The 20,515-nt window shown below is 48.0% G+C and overlaps 2 protein-coding genes across 2 annotated transcripts; one reads left to right on the forward strand and one right to left on the reverse strand.

Moving 5' to 3' along the window:
- Positions 1–890: 890 nt before the first annotated feature.
- Positions 891–11,353, reverse strand: LOC112293331 (serine/threonine-protein phosphatase BSL3). Its single transcript, XM_073539868.2, has 20 exons — positions 10,120–11,353; positions 8,542–8,602; positions 8,197–8,275; positions 7,696–7,870; positions 7,361–7,460; positions 6,981–7,050; positions 6,763–6,864; positions 6,297–6,378; positions 5,859–6,038; positions 5,376–5,634; positions 4,860–5,142; positions 4,386–4,559; positions 4,014–4,252; positions 3,618–3,702; positions 2,996–3,094; positions 2,387–2,586; positions 2,142–2,217; positions 1,861–1,996; positions 1,457–1,596; positions 891–1,129 (listed from the first exon to the last, which is right to left on the reverse strand). Exons 1-20 carry the CDS (start codon positions 10,529–10,531, stop codon positions 1,046–1,048), a joined length of 3,036 nt encoding a protein of 1,011 aa, XP_073395969.2. The 5' UTR covers positions 10,532–11,353; the 3' UTR covers positions 891–1,045.
- A 1,391-nt stretch (positions 11,354–12,744) lies between these two features.
- Positions 12,745–17,059, forward strand: LOC112278806 (protein MODIFIED TRANSPORT TO THE VACUOLE 1). The gene is made up of 7 exons (XM_024512598.3): positions 12,745–13,059; positions 13,611–13,711; positions 13,857–14,147; positions 14,566–14,893; positions 15,125–15,283; positions 15,479–15,631; positions 15,808–17,059. Exons 1-7 carry the CDS (start codon positions 12,853–12,855, stop codon positions 16,714–16,716), a joined length of 2,148 nt encoding a protein of 715 aa, XP_024368366.1. The 5' UTR covers positions 12,745–12,852; the 3' UTR covers positions 16,717–17,059.
- The last annotated feature ends 3,456 nt before the right edge of the window (positions 17,060–20,515 follow it).

Raw genomic sequence — 20,515 nt, forward strand, 5'->3', positions numbered from 1 at the left:
TTGTCAAACATGTGCAACATCGCCAATTCAAACCTCAACGGAAGCTAGATCTTACAAACGCTAGGTCTTCTCCAGTGTCCCCACAGAATTCCGACCGGTTCCTCTTGTTGGAACTCGACTAAATGTTACACTCACATGAAGCTCAATCTCTGCAAATAAACAACAAACTCTGACAACCAATGCAACATCTGGGTAAATAACAAAAAAAAAAAAAAAAAAAAAAAAACCCAAGGGTGCAATGCTACACAGCTGGCTCTAATTGCCCAGGATGCACACGCCCAGACCAGCAGGCATCATGTGTTTGCGAAGCATCGCATCAATACAGCAATAAAAATCCCTAAGGTTCAAACGTTTGAATCGCATCAAAAACGACTAAAACGAACACTCATTACAAAATTTACAACTACTGCATATTGCTTAAAACCTTCCTACACACACTAACATACTAAAAGTACATCTCACCATTTTAGAACCCCTCCGTCTGCATCTTTCCGTAGGATCACACCCAGGCGAGAGTCGTTGCGTCAAGATCCAGGCAGAACAACACGCTGTGCTTCACTCGAAATCATCGACAGACAGGCGCGTACACAAACACGCGCACCAACACCCAAAATTCATACCTACTCAAAACACTACGTAAAAACTACTCCAAGCCGACCACTGCGTGGACCATCCTCGCCATTTTGACCCTGCGCTTCGCTCAAGCCCTTCCAAAATTCCATGCCCCTACAGTTTCCACCTTACCTATCAAAATTTTCCCTCTTTACCCTCTCCCTTCTTTCGCTACACCTCCACCCCACGGATGCCGCACGCTTCACATCCGGCACTCGCAACTCTCACACCCCCAGTCCCCCATAACAACCATGCTTACCACCTCCTGTGCTTGTGCGTCACAACGCAACCCCAGAATACCAATAGGGAGCGACTCTTCTTATTCCTAAAATCAGTGCACATTGCCGTACTTTACAAACCCGTAAACTCATCAACATCACTCCTGCCGTCCACTGGCCTCACCTAGCCATCCTACCCACACCTACGCCGACTATCAAATCCACGCCAAAGAACCCCGATCATTTCCCCCTTGTGGACGCCCTCGAGTGGGTGTCGGCGGCCTTTGCAAATTCAACTCCTGCCAGTTTCAAGCCACACCACACTCTCAGACCATACGACCCTCACTCAAAACACCACGCCCCATCATCCACTCAATACGCGCATCACAACCTGCCCACCTCCCATTAAACTCGCCTCACCATCCCCCCTGCCCACAGAACATCAACCTCCACATCCCTTCCATGCCACCAGCACTCACAACCATAACCACCATGCACACAAAGATCATACCGCTCAACCCCATACTATCCTCACCAAACATCACCTCTTCTCATCACTCCACCCAACAACATCACAAGATTTCACAACAAACTCAGCCCCCCAACATTCCACCACACACAAATACCTGCATCCACGTGTCATCCACATGCTGCTCTGGTGACGATTCAGGAGACGTGATGGCAGGAGGGATGGGATGTATCAGCTTCGGCACCACCACCAAGTCCCTTCCTAACACCAGGATTGCCCCCGCATTGTTCGCAGTCCCTGACATCCACCACAAACAACACTCCGATCATCCACTCAACACCTCGATCTCAACTTCACTCACCGCACTCGCATCACTCATTCCGCCCCTTTCACACCGCCACCCCACTACTTCCGACAAAACTCCCAACCTCCCCAACCCACCGCCACACCTGCACCACTTCCCAAACATCCCCCAGCCTCCACGTCCTCGCAACTTCCCACCTTCGAACCCACACCGCCACTGCAAACCCATCCCTCCAACTTCCCAACCTCCACACTCACCGCAGTAATTTGTGGCCGAGAACAAAGTTATCAAGTGCCCTTGCGCGAACCGCTCGAACCCGTCCATCACGCACTCGTGTGCACGCACGATCAGCTGAAGATCGTTGTTCTTACAAAACTCCATCACCCGATCCGGCTGCCACATACCACATCATCGCTCAGATCCGTCACAACCCGTTACACTCTTCCCCATACCACACCTATCATCCCCACTCCATGCCCCGCTACCCATCACCGCTTTCCACAAACCCCCCCCCCCCAACACCGCACCTTCAACTTACCCCAAACGTCACCAGCCCTGGGCCCCGCGCATTCGGTCGCAGCCCCTCTACGCTGTCGTTCTCTGTTGGGTCCGACCTGCAACAATCATCCCTCACATCAGCACCACCCACATCCTTCCGTGCGTCTCTCTACCTCCACTCTCTCCTTGCGTTCAACTCGCCTTCTCTCCAAATAACGACATCCTCCTATCACAACACACCCCCATTACGCACGACAACAACGCTCCGGAGATATCACGCCGTACCAAAGCAGGTCCATAAGCACCACCGAGCCTGCTTCCATAGTGATCGGCCGTTGCAGACTCTCGATCTGCTGCACGTAATTGATCGATCTCCCGATTCCTCCATGCATGCAGATTATCTTCTTCTCTACCAGTGCAGCCAGCGGCAGCCAGTTGAACAGTTGATTGATCCGTTGCCAAGCCCATATTCCATCACGCTCGCCCTAATCACCACCATCACAACCCCACATAAGCCCACTCCAGCATCTCCATTCAATCCACCCACCACACCCTTCGACACTCCTGCACCAAACATAACTGCTCTCTGTACCATCCTACCGCCCCCACTGTCCACTGAACATCACGTCGCGTCTCAACTCCTCACCAACACCGACCACGACCACACCGTTCCACGCAATTCTCTCGACACACTCATTCCACTTCACCCACTCCTGCCTCATCTTCACAACTCGCCGACACCCTGTCTATCAAGCCCACCCTTCTCACAACATGCACTGCCATACGCCTCCTCACGCATGCCGTACAGCTGCACCATCCCAGAACTCCATCTCATCACCCGCCCATACCCCAACTCACACACACCACCCTACAATCCATCCACTTCCAACATACCATCCGCTCGATGCACTCTATCCGAAAACCGAACAAAGCATTTATGTCCGCAGCTTCATGATTTCCACGAATCAGATGCACGTTATTTGGATACTCGATCTGCCACACCACACCTCATCCCATCAGCTTCAACAACTCACACGCCACCAAACTACATCCCACCGCCCTCTCACTCGAACCCTCCCATGCCCTCCCCTTCATCGCACTGTTTCCGACCACGACCCACACATCATCCCCGCCTCCTCCTGCTGCTCTCAATACCTTCACGCGACCCTCAACCCCTTCTTACCCACCTCATCCTCCCTCTTTGCACTCAATATGCCTACTATCTACACCCGCACACCTCCATCATTTAACCATCCACACATCAACCTCGCCACTTCCAACTTCGACGCCTAACCCCAATCCCATTCCTGCCTTGCCAGACCTTCTACGCCTTCGTCCCATCACCTACTCCCTTCATTCCTCTTACGCACTACCACCATAATGTTGCAACAAACAACTCGCACCCCACAGATTCTGTACCACCTACAAATAACCTTAGCACCTGAAACTACCAGCACCCGCTCCTTTCCAGCCACCACAACCACTCCGCCCACACCAACACCCAACACAACCGTACCTTCAGAGCAAGTAGGAGCGAGATTGTTTCCAAGCTGTGTTGCCCTCGATCCACATAATCTCCCAAGAATAGATAATCGATGTACCTGCAAACGCAACCCACCCCCTCGTTACGCTCGTCTCCCACCCACGGTCTACTCCCCAATCTGTCCTCATCCCAACCATCCCACCATCCACACCTCTCCACGCAATACTTCCTCCCCCACCATTTAACCGTACACGCCCCACCCAATCATTCCAACCAGGCCTCCCCAAAACTGCAAACATTTCTCTCACTCAACCCACATTCCCGCTCCCATTTCCATTCGCTCAACACTCAACATGCCATTCACCATCCACTGTACTTCAAAAACCCTGTTGTCGTACCATACCAGTCCCATACAAACCCGTTACTCACGTTATGTCTCCCGCTGTGGAAGGAGATCCATACTCGTCGAACAAACGCATCAAATCTCCAAATTGCCCATGAAGATCTCCAAATATCTTCACAGGAGCCCTTATTTGCAGCACGCTCGGTTCCTGACTAAACAACCGCTCCGCCGTTTCGCAAAGCTCAGCAATCTCGTTACAGTCCATGAAAAACTGCCGCTTCACCGGTGGTTTCCACCCTCGAGGCTTCAGCAAGTACGCCAGCACCTGACAACCACATTTGCAACTGCACCGTCAATGAATTTACACCTCCATCCATCGCACCCGCCTCCACTGCTCCCGCTCTGCGTTTTCAATCTCTTCCTCAAACACCACCACCATACCGTCCCCAACGACTCACCTTCTTTTGAACACTAGCGATTGACATTTGACGATCTAGAAGCCGCCTTGCTAGCGCCGCACTGTTTGGTGCTGTTCCATAACTCACTCGCCGCCCTTCGTTCTCGAATTGGTCGATCGACAACTGCCTAACCAGCCCTCCCAAAGCACCCCCAGATTCCGCTGCAACCACAACCTGCAAACGTATCCACCCATCACATCACCCCCATTATATTCCTGCGCATTCCCAGCCACCACGTTCGCAACGTCACTGTTGTCCCCACTTTCCTCTCAACTTGCGCTCATGCCCCTGCAGACGTCCATACCCATGCACCCTCCATACAACACAAATCCAAACACCTTCAAACCACCAACACACCCGTATCCACATAATACATCCCTCTCCGCTCCACCTTCGTCCCCACCACTCCATTCCGACCCAATTGCTTCCCCTCACCCACATCACTCATATCATCCACCTCCCTCACGTCCTTACCGCTCTGTGGTGAAGCCTAACGCCTGTAGGTGGTGGAGTGAACGCGCCCTCTCCATGACTCAACTTGCTTCCTGCCGTTGATCCTGCTGCACCTGACATCGCCGATTTCCCACTTGGAGTGGCCTCCCCGCCCCGATCCCTATCTGGCCCTCCATTCTCAGCATTCCCGTTCGCATCTCCACCCGCTAAAGGTTTTGCCTCTGCCGCCCTCAACGTATTGTTGATGGCCTCTGCTTCCGCTGCCGATGCTTCTACCAGCGACTCTACCCCTTTTCTCTCACTCCTGCAAAACGCATAACCCTTTAAGACCAACGCCGTGCTCACCGCCACGTATCCACCCCAACACCCTGCATCATTTCCTCACACGTCGCTGCTGGCATCTCAACCAACACGCTCCACACACCCAACATCAACACACACCTTCGCCCACCGCCTATCTCTCCCCCACACTCCAACCAACCAACACACCCAGCCCTCTCATCATCCTCTCCATGCACCCCAAACGCAAACCCTCACCGGTGTCCATGCGACAACGCATTCTCCGTGCTGATATCCATCGTTGTATCTCCCGCCACAGGTGCTGCCACAGGGCTCCCCATCACCACCGACCCATCCCCCACCTTCGGCCGCCCATCGCCTACACCTTTCGCACTCGGAACGTTGTTCGCCTGAGATGAAGCTGCTGCCGACTGCACAGCAGCCTGATGCAACGCTGCTGGCGTCGTCTCTGCCGCAGCTAGATCCTCTGCTGCCAACAAATCATCCAACAAAACGCCTGTACGCAAACACAACACACTCTCCATCAGCACCCCAACCGCTTCCATCAAACCATGCACCCTACCAACGCCTCAACCTTCCTCACCATACCCGCACAACTCCTCCTTACTCTACTACGCTTACACCCGCTACTACACTCCCTCCACACACACATACCCTTCACCTCCACACCCATTTCGCCTTCCCTCCGTCACCCAACATAAGCCCATCAAAGAAAACCACCTCCTCGTAGACCACCATACACATAAATGTGGTCTCCCACCGACGCTGCTGCGTGTCGACACCGTCTCGTCAACTCAAGCACGGCATCCCCGCCAGCCACGTCCTGCGAAAACCTCCCGGATCGTGGACTGCTCACCACTGCTTTCTTATCACACCACACGCCCGCAGCTGTATCCAATACTGCACACGCCAACAACAAACAAACCCGCCCCACTCTCAAACTCCTGTCAAACGCTCTCAAGAATCCACACCCTCCGCAAATCATCCACTTATATCCACCCTGTCACAACAACAACAACAACAAAAACAACAACACAAACACCTGGACATTCGTTCCTCGTATACCTGCATGACCGACAACCCCCCTCAGAACACTCGCACACTATCCCCACTGTCCATACCATCCCCATATCCAACTACACAAAATGTTGACCCAACCTGCAACACTCGATTCGTCTTCCACCATACGACCCCCTCCCAAGGCGCCCCCAGAAACATGAAGTCTAGCATTCACAAAAACCTGTCAAAATAATTCATTGCCAAGGTGAGAAACATGCACCACACACCTATAACACACTCAACCCAGCACCCTGCGCGCGCGCACACCAACTAATCCGCTCTCATGCCTACAACCCCTCACTCTCACACGCCCTCACACATCCTCGTCGAACAACATCCACCCCAACGGTTCACAGTTACGACCAAGCCCACACCGAATGCCCCCATCACTTATCACACCCAACGTCGCTGCCCTCAATCCTTTCACATTCTACGATCACCACACTTCACACCACCACACTCCCCAGGTGTCACTGCTCGCATCAACTCCTCACACCGCACTCTCCACAATAATCACTCGCGCTTGTCCCCCACACATGCACCTTAATACCATGCACCCACATACCGCAGCATGCTGATACCGTGCGGATGGCGCTATCCCAGGAGCCACTGCCCACTCCCACCGTCCGTCTCGATGTTTTGCAAGCCCGTAAGCAGTATCCAACGGCTGCACCCACCATTCCCACTCTGCACTTCAGTACCCACAACTCCACACAGCATACCACCTCAGCTGCTCCACAAATCAATGTCCACCCCACAATCATCACACGCATCGCATCATACCACGCTGTTTGCGTCTCTTCCACCGCAAAGAAGAAGCAGCCCATCCGATCGAGCACATGCAGTTGCATACCTGCACCCACCAAACGCCCCACCATTAACACAACCTCCCACCGCCCTCCCACTCCACACAAACACTACTATCGCAAACGCAAACGCAAACCCTGCTCCTCCACCGGGACCTGTGCCCTCCAGTAACAACAAAACCATCTCCGCGTTTCGCAGGCGCACCCCAACCCCCAACACCCACATGTGCAACATCCGTAACGCTGCGCTATCTACGCCCTCGCTGGTGCTCACATCCCTCCACTCACGTCTCCGACCGTCCACGCGCATGAAAAACACTCAGCAATACACCCCATCTCCACACCGTCCCCGCTTACATGCACGGAGGAGGCCCCTCTCCCTCTGGATCAAGCTTTCTCCACTCGTACGGCTTCGCTGCTGTATCCAACGCCCATACATCCGCTAGAGGTCGCTTGCCTGTGTCCACCACTTCACCCGTCACCCACTACATTCCAGGCTTTATACCCAAAACACCACTCACATCAACACAACCATCCCCCACCTCACCCAACGCCTGCCCACAACTACCATCACCGAAACCACACTCTTCCGCAGCACCACAAAACCAACACTTGGTTACGTCATCATTCACGCTCCTCATGTTTCCCCACAACTGTCACCACTTATCCATCCTATTCAAACACCAGCTCACCGTCGTTCCCACTGATAGATAAAAGGAACCGCTGCCCCACCAACGACATCACGTGACCGTATCGTGGCCCAGGCCCCGCTCCTTGGACCACCACCCTGTGCCACCTGGGCTTCGCCTGCGTTAGATCCAGCACATGAAGGTCATCCGTTGACAGCCCTGCCGGTCCGATTCCTCCCTGCTCACAACACCACCGCCACATCCAACCTCTCAGCGGAACTATCGTCAACCACCATCTTCCAAAACCTGGACCACTTTCAGATTCGAGTATCTCGTCCCAATACCGCTCTTCAGCTTCGCACTGCGTTCTGTTCTCTCACACATCCCCCTCCCCTTTCGCGCCCCGACTAACTTAGCAAACCAAATCCCACGCCACCCTCCTCAAACCAATCCAACCATCTCCACGCACGCTCCAAGCGCCCAACACCAAAAATCGCCACTGCTTACAACAATCCCACTAACCGCTCGTCGCAAAATTGCTGCATACACACACCGCTGGCATACCTGGATCACAACCATTGTCCCCACCGCTGTGGCTGCATGCGCTGCTCGTGGAGAAGGCGGGTCCCCAACAGGAGTGAGTCTGCACACCACACCAAAACCCTGCTTACATCTCTGTGCACACAAAGCCGCATCCTCGCGACTAACCATCATCGCTCGCGCCCGCACACAACACGACACCATGCGTGCCACTCCCTGTCTATGCTGCTGCCTCTCCCATCCCCATCACACTTCACATTCTCCAAGTTCACACGTTATACACGCACACCTCACGCTACAAGTATTTCAGATAGTCACTTTCACTGCATTGCCAAGCATCTGCGTCTTGCACGCTTGCGCGCAACTCACCTTGACCATTTTCTGCTGTTCACGTCGTAGCAGTGCACGTCTGCAGTAGCACCCGCCAACCCTGTCACAACAATTCACCACCCCTCTCAGAAAACCTTCTTGCTACTCATCCGACATCGTGTCCACACTTGTCCAACGTCATACCACGCCCCCATCCCTCGAGGACCCTATCTTCCTTCCCACCCACCACCAACGCTTCGGATCGGCATTTCACTCTCCGTGTCCCGCCACAAATGATGCCACCAGTCCATTCTTGCCGGGACGCACTGCTGCACTCCACAAGCTTTCATGTTACCGACCCCATCATCGCTTTCGGAGCTCCCATTCTACTCTCAACACACTGCTTCCAAGCTCCACCAATCCCTCGCACAAACGCTAAACCCGCCCTGCACCTACCTCCCCACCACGAACCCTAACCCAAATGCAGACCGTCAACATCTTTGACCACAGCCTACGACCTCACGTGAGCAACCCTCGCCCATCCTGCGATCTATCTACCCAACCTTGCACACTGACCCTTCCCGAAAAATGCAGTCAGTAACAGCTGGTTTGGCCATTTTGTGAGTCCGTGACTGCTACTCGGCCAGTTCGGAACACGGGGGCAGAGATTCTAACACACGCTGAGCCCTGCACCACGTTGCTAGTGCCACGCCCACCCCGCAAACGGCTGCCCAGTGCGGACAACTCAAACCAACACACCCTAAAATTTTCGTCTCAACTTCTATCGGCCGGGCTCTGCTGAGAGAATCAAAGCACAACAAATGGTAAACTCGCGTCATGCTGCATCTCCGATACTACCACCCACGACGCGGACTGCAAGCGTTCTGAGAGCTGCACAAATCCTACAGCGCGAATCACGTCCAAACGCCTCTTCCAACTCTCCATCTCCTCCCGCTCCTGTAACCTTGCTTCAACTTCCACGAGTCCAACACATCCCAACTCCTCCGCATAAACCACCGCCCGAAACCTTACCAGATCTCCACAACCACAGCTCTCGTAGCTTGCTCAAACCAATCGCCCACCGCGTGCGATCGCCATAACCCTCCGGTGCAGCAGCACTCCAGCCTCCGAATCGTCACACTTTCCGAATCCTGGCGTTCCAATCATGGAGATAAACCAGTTTCGGCGAATCCACCAACCGGTGTCGTACTCTACTTCACCCGACCTCACCATTGCGCTCGAAATAAGGACTACGAACCTTGCGTCCACCCCGAAGCTTTAAGCACCGTCACAAGACCCCCCTTCGCATTTATCACTCAAATATTCCGTACTCTTTGCCCTACAAAAATATTCTCACGCGCCACACACGGACCTCCGCAATCAGCCAGACGGCGCTGGATACGAGGTGTTAGATCCTCCTGCTCTTCCGACCAATACCCACGCCCAACACTCCAGATTCTCGTTGCCCCCGTGTCGCAATGCAAAACTGTGCGTCCGGAATTTCCGACTCAAGGGAGACGAATTGCTATGCTCGACACCGATTCCAAACTTTGTCAATACAACCAAACTCTGCCGTCTGCGACCCCCTAAAACGATCAACAACGACACACAGCGCCAAAACAGAGTTCGAAATCTTACTGATGCCGGCACCAGCCGAGGCAGTCTGAGGCCCGCTCGTGCCAGACGAATTCCCCTCCAACGCAGTCGCGCCCCCGAACAAAATCAGCCTCGGACCGACGTATCCCGGCGTGCCTTCCTCCCCGACCGCCGCCACGGTCGTCAGCGTGTGCCCACACCGCGGCCCAGGTCCATCTTCCTTCTTCTCGATCAACGCGCTCACCACGCGGTGCGCGGGCGCGGGTCGAGGCGACGACGCCATCGACACCTGCTGCCGTCCCGCCACCGCTGACGCAGCTGGAGATGGCGACGACGATGGCATCTCCTCTCTGCTCTCCATGCCCACCACGTCCCCGTTGGCGCTGCTGCTCTTCCCGTTGGCCTGGCTCTTTAGCACCTCCACAGCTCGTCCCATGCTGTTTTCCGCTTCCATGCCCTTATCTGCGCTCAGGAGCCCGAATTCTTGCGACGCCCATCCCGCCGCAGCGCCTCAATCGACTCAACCGGAATCCTCACTCATTTGGCCCGCTCACGTACTGTCTCTACATGCTGCCGCACGACGAACGGCTTCGGGAATGAGAAACACAGCGGCCCGCAAAAGGGGAAACGGAAGAGCGGCGATCGTGACGAGACTGGGGTTGTCGTCGCGCTCGTATGCCTCGCAAGGCTGCCTGCCAGAGGCTTCGGTGGGAGGGGGTCGGGCCACATGGCCGCGATATTCCCATGGGTGAATATTGCACGGGTTACCCGGCACCGTCGTCAGTGTCGTGCACAGTTGCGGTGTGTGAGCCCCCCGGGAAAGCATGGTGGTTGTGAGTAGTGCTGTAGTCCCAGCGCTGTGGTGATGTCCTTCACAGCACTTTTGTAAGTTTGCGCCGTTCCCTTACTTCCCCAAACCGTGCTCCACAAACGTGTTGGATGGAGTTAGAACAGAATCTCCGTGCATCCTCGTTCTCCAGGTTCGCCGCGTCCCTCGTCAGGTGGTATATTCACTTGTTTCCATCCGTTCTCCACGATGAGATTCAAATGGAAATATTCTGTACATTTGTTCTTATCTCAAATTGCTTTCATTTGTGCCGCAATGGGATACGGTACAGGTTGTGCGTTTGATATGTATGCTAACAGTGAAGTTGATAAGTTGACTGAGAAGGTAGAAAATCTGCTGCAAAGTTTTTGTAAATGGATTTTGACTCTAATACAAGTTGTCAACCACTTGTTGAAGCACAAATTGTTAATCAAATCGTTATTGTAGCAATTTTTTAATTATCTAGACTGTATGCTTAACATGGATGTTTTTTGTTATTTATAATATACATCCGAAGCTTTGGTTTTATAGAATTATAGTTTTTATGGAAATTTTGCTTGTTAAACTTAGTGAGAGATAACTTGTGTTTGTTTGATAACCATGAAGTAATTGTCTTTACACATATTATTCTTAATTTATATGATGGGATGCTTAGTCATGTTTTTGGTAGTTGGTAGAACAAGTGTTAGGTGCAATAAGCTTAGTTAAAACTGTATACAATAGCCAATACAACATTTCAACACAAATTTCTGATGATTTAAGATAATCTTTAGAATATATGTATTACATACTTTTCGAAAATATATTAAAAGGATTTATTTATTTTTAAAAAAGTGATTCATAAATTTTATATATGTTTTCTAGCATTTGCATATATTTTAATAAAAAATTATGGATTAATGATTTGCCATCAATACATTACTTTTATGAATCATATGTATATGAATGTATGTACATGTATATTTCATTTTTTAATTAAATCTTTCAATTCATTATCTAATGTTAGAATTAAATATTACATTGAGATTATGCAAAATCAAATCAAAATTAACAAACACATTTGAAGCATGTATTTGTTTGTTTGTTTGTTTGTTTGTTTTGTTTTGTTTTGTTTTTTTTTTTTTTTTTAACTCTAGTGTCAAATTGCTGCTGAGCTTAAATTCAAAGTACACTACAAGTTGGCAATCAATCTCTTTTTAATGACTTTTTATTTGAAATTTGCAAAGATTCCATCCATCAATACATGTGGTCCTTTGTATAAGAATCCGTGTTAAAAAATCATGACATCTTTACTACACAACCAGTTTTTTAGCATTTGTAAAAATATCCCAAGATTTAAAGTTTAAAATGCAATTATATTTTTCTTTTTCTTTTTCTTTGTCTTTTGTTGAAAAAGTATAAAAAATAACCTTTACATTTATTTTAAAAAACATAATTGATTAAAAAAATCGATTACACATAGAGATTGAATGTTTTGTGAAATAATTTTGCTTATTTAACAACTGAAGCAGCCAAAAATAAATCCAACCAATCACGTCTCATATCGTATGTGCCACATCAGCAGCAGTGTATCTTGGAGAATATACATTGATTTGAACTGAAATGGTAGATTTAGAAATGGTAGATTTGATAAACTAGTGAAGGCCGGCCTCATGAACTGAACACGAAAGAGAGGAAGTCCACGGGGAGTCCAACGAGGCCTCAGCGACGACGTGGCATGAGGGTGTGCCCAGCCTGGCAGGGTTTCCGGTCAGATTCCACGACGGAACTGTCATCGTGTAGGCGGAGACACTCAGCCAAGGAAGGAGTGAGTCCATGCCTGGGAGCCATTAGGGCTTGGTGTGGCAAAGGGTTGAAGTTCGCATGGCTTGACGACGAGCGTCTCACCAATCGAGCAGTTGCCGGGAAGGGTTTTGTGTGTTCAGGAGGTCGCCGGGGCCATCGCCAATATGCAGTCGGGTGTGAGGGCCGTGGAGGCTTACAGACGGGCGGTCCTCATCGATGGAGCCACCAGCGACAACGATTCCGTTGCGCCAGTGTATAAGCTGGAGGAGATTTGCACTCTTATGCGTACTTCGTCTTTAGACATCGTGCGGGAGCTTGTAGAACGGATCTTGAAGCGGATGGACCATAAGAGTCCTATTGTGAAGCAGAAGGTATGTCGGTCGAGCTCAATTGACAGCCATGGAAGAACTTTGATTTGAAGAGGGTGTTCTTACTGTATTTGCCTTGATCGGTTTGGGTGGTTAGGGGGGTTAGAGATTGTGATTGTGAGGGTGTGTTTTTTTAGAGGTTTTTATTGACCACACCAAGGAAGCATGAGAGAATTTGTCACGTCGTAGACGTAACAATGATATTGAACAACCTCGTAGGTCGTGAGTGTTTGTCTTTTAGATTCACTGAGTTTTACTGTCATGGAGTTTTGATGGTTTTCCTTTACGCATCTTTTGATGCGTGTAATGCTGCGATTGATTGCCATGCGATCAATTTGATTGTGGAACACTCTTTTGGGATCTGGGCATAGACAGAAGGTAATCAGTTGGCTGATTGCACCAATGGATGATTATGGTGGTTCACATGTCACTGGTCGACTAGATTTATTGTTCTAAACAGGTCAGATCGAAACTTACTCAAGTTTCTCGTAATCGAGACAAAATTTCAGTCATTTGAATCCCTACTTATCATCATCTTGACACGGAAAATGCAGGCATTGAGACTTATAAAATTTGCTGCTGGAAAGGCAGGCGTAGAATTTCGACGGGAAATTCAACGACAAGCTCCAGCCGTTCGAAATTTGTTGCACTACAGGTTGGAAGTCATCCATGTTTGCGAGTCGGTCCCCTGATTGCAAGCACTGCTGTCTCGATTGAAAACATTTTTGCCCGCATTCAGAAGTGTGTTATTGTCTTGAGAAGGAGTCTAATTGAACGTTTTGCCTTACTGTTCATTGCAGGGGGGCACCAGATGCCTTGAAAGGAGATGCTTTGAACAAGGCTGTGCGTGAGACTGCACAAGAGGCATTATCTGCCATATTTGCATCCAATGATAAACCGCCTGCGGAAGAAGTGGGTAAGCGCATGGAGGGATTTGGGAGCACCAATTTTGATTCATCAACTCGAGGAGTTAAAAAGTCGATGTTGGATGATGTGATGGGATTTGGGAGTTCAACAATTCGACAGATGAGTGGATTGGCCAGCAGTGGGAGCAGCGGGAACTATGGTAATTCAAGCTCTAGCTCCTACAGGTAATTAACGTGCATTTATTGTGTTGTGTAAAATTTAATAGCTTTTTTTTGTAATAAGAAATAAGAAACTAAAAAACACTTTTATTAAGGGTATTCTCATTCTTATTGTAGCTGCTATAGAACGTGTGGTTTAAGAAAACACCTTCAATACTATGTAATTGAAGAACATGAGTTTTTGAACATGGCGTGAATTCGAATAGGTTTTGATAGTCAGAAATCTTCCTAAATTAACTCGATGATGGTAAGGATGTACGACTCTCAATACTCTGCTTATGTCTGATGCCTTGAATATGTTATACGACAATGCCTTACCGATTAACGACCGTGTGCGTATATCAAAATTTTACAAGTAATCATTTAGAGCAAAATTTCAAACCTTTGTTCTCACGTGCTTGCAATTTTACGATTGGCTTCACAGGGGACCCAATTTAAGAAGATCATTGACTGATAGAGAAAGTAAGTACAATCCGTCAGATTCTCAAGTATCGACGTACTCCTTGAGTTCGAATGAAACTTTTGAATCTCGTGATAGCAAGACAGAGAGCAGTGGGGGAGGTTCTCCACGTCATGAAGGGAGGCCCATGACGCAGGAAGATCGATTGGTCGAAGTAGTAACCACTCCAGGAGGTGTACGGCTGCAACCTAGCAGAGAGGTAGTTCAGAACTTTCTGACAGCTGCTGCTAAACTGGATGGTGACAGACTTGGCTATGCACTTCAAAGCAAGTTGCAAGCTCACGCATGGCAGGTTGACATCCCTTACTTCTGTATTTGGCTGTCATAAAATTTAATTGTAATACCACCATGCTTTTTAGCAGAGTTCTTATCGCCCTTCTTTCTTCTTCTCTCTCTCTCTCTCTCTTTTTTTTTTTTTTTTTTTTTTTTTTTTTGTTTTTTTTTGTGGTGAATGGTCTTTTCTGAACTGGGGCTGAGTGGTAGCGGTGTAACGTAGTGGAGACTGACGGGGCCTGTGTATCAGGCTCGTTTTAAAGCTATGTGTATCGTGGAAGCTATTCTGCGGCAAGGAGACAGCAACGATGTGCTTCAGAGAGTTGTAGGGATGTTCCAAGAGGATTCCAGTTGTATTGTTGAAAATTCACAATCTCCACAGGCTTCCTTGAAGGAGAAATCTAAGAAGGTCCGTTTCACTATAATCCTAATATTCAAACACATCCAAGTGATGTCCTTCTCTGTATTATCCGATTTCTGTCATCGGTTTGACAGTAACAGATTGTTTCGTACTTTTGAGGCTGAAATTATGATATGTTCGGTATTAAATTGACATTGACGTGTTTCCTTATTCCTATGCATATGATGAAATGGATTTTTGCAGGTTTTGGAGTTGCTTGGACTAGGAGGTTCAGAAGAGAGCCAACATAAATCAGGGTCCGGCCCTAATCCACCGCCACTGGCTTCTCAACAAGCCGTGGTGTTGCCCGATCTTATGGATGGTTGGGATGCACCCGAAGGAGTTGATGATGTACAGGTGAATCATCTTACTCTAGTTTGTTTCTGTATACCGTATTCTGCAGTGTTTGAACACATATGCTGGTGAAATTTTCGCCTGAGCATGGGCCTTTGCTGCTTGTAATTAAATTTGCGTGGCGCCTTCAGCATGCTTTTCAGTAGAACCTATCTGAAGGGAACTCTCATTGAATGCAGAGCACTGGGAAGATATCTGAACAAGTAGAGGTTTTAATCAATGGTGGTGGTGGATCCTCAGCATCAGCTGCTGCTGATGACTTATTAGGAGGTTTTGGTTGGAATGCTACAGCAAAACCACCAGTTGAGACTACGAGAGCAGAAGACCCTTTCGCAGGATTATCTTTGCACACCGCAAGTACCCCCAGCTCTGGCGATGGTCTTTTCTCAGGACTTAGGGTAGACGCAGTTGATAGCACTGCGGCAAATGGAACCTCTGATTATACTGGTTTTTTCGAGGGTCTTACTATTGGTGGGGACGATTCAACCACTGCAAAGCAAGCCCAACCTTCTGCGGAGAGCTTGGTTGATTTGTTTGGTGGCCTCTCGACCACAACTTCTGTTGATCCATTTCAGGATTTAGCATCCTCATCTGCTTCCAAACCTTCTCTTGCAAACGGTACCAGTAATCCCGGTCAGTTAGATCCATTAGCTTGGGGTAATACTTCCAAGCAACTTGGCGGAAATGGACAGATTGATTTAGGCCAATTGGGAACGTCGTCTGTTGGAGGAGCCCTCCCGTCCCAGATGATGTATATGAATCCAGCTTTATTGATGCAAATGGCTGGTGGCACTATGCAGCCTAATATGCCGCCACAAGGGTTCGCTCCTGGTCCTGCTTCTTTTGCAGGAATGAGTCCTCTTATGATGCAACAGCAGTTGGCAGCGAACTTGGCAAGCATGCAAGCTCTTGGAATAGGAATGAGCTTTCCAGCTGGAGCTGTTTCTCAAGGAAATGGAGTTCCTACAAGTAGTTTCGGACAAAATTACAATGATGGTTTTGATTTCTCAAATCCTTCAGGACCTAAATATTCAACAGAACCCAAAAAGGAAGAAACGAAGGCGTTTGACTGGTTAAAGCTAAGTTGATTGGTAAGTGGGAAAGCCAATCACATGCCACTCTGTTTCTTCTTTGTCTGACTAGAAGTCAATTCGACGATTTGCCTTTCCAGTTGTGTATGTCCATCAGTTGGACACGGCTGCTGGTATTGTTGGAGTGAGAGTTTGCTGCTAGTGGACGTCGCAGCCTTGTACATCTCATGTTCAGATTCTAGATAGTAAAAAGGACATGTATTTGTAGAGGTAAAGTCGTTGCTTCTTCTTGAGCAACGTCGTGATCCATTAAATATTGCATAATAGTCTGCTCATTTGTTTGAGTAGATATTTTTGTCCGTACTTGCCTATGAAGGAATAATTGAAGTTATGAAGATTACTCCGAGTGTTTTTAAATTGTAGAATCTCAATGATATGTGAAAGTGTAGTGTGTTCAGTGGATGTCCTTCATTTCCGTGTGCGTTCTGCTTTGTAAATCTCACAGTTGATAAATAATGACACATTAGTTGAGTAGCCTAGTCGTGTTCATGTTCAGATCTGCCATCTCTCTGAGATCGACTTCCTGGGAGGAGGTTTAGTGACTGTGATTGCTTGACTAGAGAAGGACCGTCTGGACGATCATTTTCTTTGTACGACTGTTTCTTTGCTTCATCTTGTGTGGGACGGTAATTTGCTGCTTTTTCAGTTGCTGTTGGTTTAGAACCTCAGGAACCGAGTTTTCATTGAAACTAGGACATTCCTCTTCCTCAATAACCTTCCTATATATGGTCGAATATTGTACCACGTGCATATATGAATGAGACTCATGTATTGTAAGATACACTTACCATTGAAGAGTGTTTGTGAAGAGTTTCTATTGTTATTAGACTTTATTTTTTTGTATTCTAAATATTCTAAAATAAACTTATAAGTATTACAAGATTTAATTATATGACTAACGATAAGTAAAAACCCTTTACACGGATTTCTAACCTGACACATTTGGATCTTTTGAAGTTTTATTTAATTTGAGAATAATACTTTTGAATGGTTCCTTTGCTTGGTCAACTTAATAAATTAGAGAAGATTGCTTCTATCATAATAGATTTTATTTTAGTCAGTGGAAAAATATAGAAAAACTCAGAAGTAGAAGATGATTAAGGTAGAAAATGACCAAATATGATAGTGTTACAAGAGGCGCAACGTATTCGCGTTGTAGAGGCCCATATCTCGTTAGAGTTCAACACATTTTTCAAAAACACACAACAACATCATACAACGTGACTACTATTCTTGTGCAAATGCACTTGATTCACTTCAAAGAACTGCCTCTGAGACACAACAACACTACTAGCTGATTTCTACGCAAGCGGGATCACATAATGGCTGTAAAAAAATGATTACTGAAAAGTGTACATTAGCCTTCATACTTGTTATGATTTATACTCAAATAGAATAAGTCGAATGAACTTATTCATCCAAAACACTGCTTGAGTCAGGGCCGAGTATCTGGTGTGATTCAGGTTCGAGGTTGTGTGGGTGATTTAGCGGTAGCCATGCGTCGCCCACACACACATGGCCTAGACTACCAAGGTTGTGCGAAGAACTGACTGCCTCAGACACGCTATGTTGATGTTGGTGTGTGCGTTCCTAGTAGTGAGGGGACAACGTGGGCAGCGACCTTCATAGGACCAGGAATGGGCGGAAATTATTACACCGGTTGTTGACAAGAAGCCATCCAGGTGCATGCTCGCTCAGGAGCATCCTGATGCTATTCAGGGTGGCAGTGTATTGGCTTTGTGCGTGAGTCATTCCTGAGTTTACATGTGCAATAGACACTTTTTGAGGATGCTTTTGTCGTAGTTTTGTCATACACATGGTTCACTCACCTTTACCAACCTGATACAATGAACATTCAATTTCTACACTCTCAGGTTTCATGGCGCGTGTGCAACATTGGAATGGATAACTCATGGCTTTGCTTGTGACTTGCTGCTACTATTGCTCAAACACAAATGGAGGGACTAAATCCAACTATGCTTTTTGATTTAGTGTTCAGATACTCACTTGTTTAGTAGTTGTCTGTGCAATATGTGGGTGTGAATGAAAGTGACTGGAAAACAGCAGGAAGGGTTAGAAGGTAATAATAAGGAAACAATTTATCTCATCAAAATAAAGAATTTGCATGGCACTGAATTATTCCATCTACTTGGGACTTGCATTGTGGTGCATAGTACATGAAGGCACAACCAACTAGGACCAACAACTCCAACATGTGGTGGAGTACACATTATGCTAAATAATTGTCAAAAAGTGATACAATGCCCAAAATAGTTGCACTACTCAATCTTTTGATTATGTTTACAAATGGATTGATTCATACCTCCATTGATGCAGCTTTTTCCCAACTTCAGAAATAATTTCATGTACTTGCTCTCATTGCATATATGTATGCATGTGAGTGGGTATGTTTATGTTTACACATATGCATATACATACACACACACACATGCAACTGTGATATGAGCTTATTCAGTATTGAAAAATCTTGGGATCCACAAAAGGAGCAACAATACTCCACTGTTCACAACTCTACTTAGACACCCAACCCACAAAAAACCAAAAACAAAGAACAATACAAAACAATAAAAGAAAAAAAGAAAAGAAAAGAAAAGAAAAAGTCTAAAAGTAGGAAAAAAATGGAAATATAAAATTATTGGATATGCGGATTTGTCCATCATTTTATTGTGTTCTTCTGTGCTTTTATTATGTTCAGTTTTCTCTTGTCCAATGTCGTTGTTTCTGGTTTTGACTCCAAAACTTTATTCGCACTCTTTCCCAATATGGTTACCATGGAGACCCTTACGCACTTGCTTCGTTCTCACTTTCGTTCACTTCATCTCAGGGCTCAACACTCCACACATTTGCCTGGTCCATTGCAGGGCATGGCAGCAAACCATACCACTAGGTGGCGCGCTCTACCATAGTGAACATCACCATGTAGTCACAAGTCTGTTGGAACTTGTGACCAGGTTTCTCAGCGTGGATCCCCCTCCTAGAGTCTTGCCACAGCCTCCCCATCCGCCGTGCACGCACAAGCTGGTCTAAGAAATCATTGCATTTCCAGGTCTAGAGCTGGTCCAGAGTAAGTGCCTTCCATTCAGTAGCGAGGCTACTTACACCCTGATCCAACATGCACTGAGATCAGCCTTAAAAATTTCGTGTGAATTGTGTGCTGCGGGAGCTTGCGGCGAGCACACGATTCATAGAAAAGAGCGATCCACTTTCTCAACAAAAAAATAAAAATAAAAAACACAGAAGCAAAAGCAAGCAAACAAACATTCTTCGTTTTCTTTCCTTTTGTTTTGTTTCAGGTAGCTCTGGCGCGATGATGCCAGAGCTTATTCCAGATTGACAGGAACCAATTACGAAGCAGGATCTGCATAGAAACACGGTACTGGTAAAAATGGGCATGGAATTTCTCCCTCTCCGTTCCATCAGTCCAATGTTGGGTTAATTCCTGCAACATGATTATTCTGAGGATTGTTCCTGCTGGAGCTCGACGAAGGACCGTAGATTGAAACGTGCTCAACCAATTCCAGTTTAGTAAGACCACCGCTAGGAGCACGGGAAATGAAAGCGGCGGTGCATCTCTCCCTCGGAGATGGGTCCAACTTGGAATACATGTGGACGGTTGCAAAGTTTGGGACGCTGTGTGGAGCCGAGATCAGCAACGGCCCTGCCACGAAAGAAGGGATGCAACCGATCCGCGACGTAATGGTTCGAGCGATGTTGACAAAGCGGTTGCCACTTGGCTATACTGGGGCCATATGTCGGCGGTAGGGAACTCCGAACG

This window comes from Physcomitrium patens, chromosome 2 (genome assembly GCF_059467195.1).
Source record: "Physcomitrium patens ecotype Gransden chromosome 2, ASM5946719v1, whole genome shotgun sequence".
Lineage (NCBI taxonomy): Eukaryota > Viridiplantae > Streptophyta > Bryopsida > Funariales > Funariaceae > Physcomitrium > Physcomitrium patens.

Excerpts from the sequence above, each read along its gene's own strand:
- LOC112278806 (XM_024512598.3), top strand. The coding sequence starts at position 12,853 with ATGCAGTCGGGTGTGAGGGCCGTGGAGGCTTACAGACGGGCGGTCCTC. Across the intron at positions 13,060-13,610 it reads GTCCTATTGTGAAGCAGAAG|GCATTGAGACTTATAAAATT; the intron begins GTATGTCGGTCG and ends CGGAAAATGCAG. Across the intron at positions 15,632-15,807 it reads AAGGAGTTGATGATGTACAG|AGCACTGGGAAGATATCTGA; the intron begins GTGAATCATCTT and ends CATTGAATGCAG.
- LOC112293331 (XM_073539868.2), bottom strand. The coding sequence starts at position 10,531 with ATGGAAGCGGAAAACAGCATGGGACGAGCTGTGGAGGTGCTAAAGAGC. Across the intron at positions 7,051-7,360 it reads GAGGGGCCTCCTCCGTGCAT|GTATGCAACTGCATGTGCTC; the intron begins GTAAGCGGGGAC and ends TGGTGGGTGCAG. Across the intron at positions 6,379-6,762 it reads CACGGTATCAGCATGCTGCG|GTTTTTGTGAATGCTAGACT; the intron begins GTATGTGGGTGC and ends TTATTTTGACAG.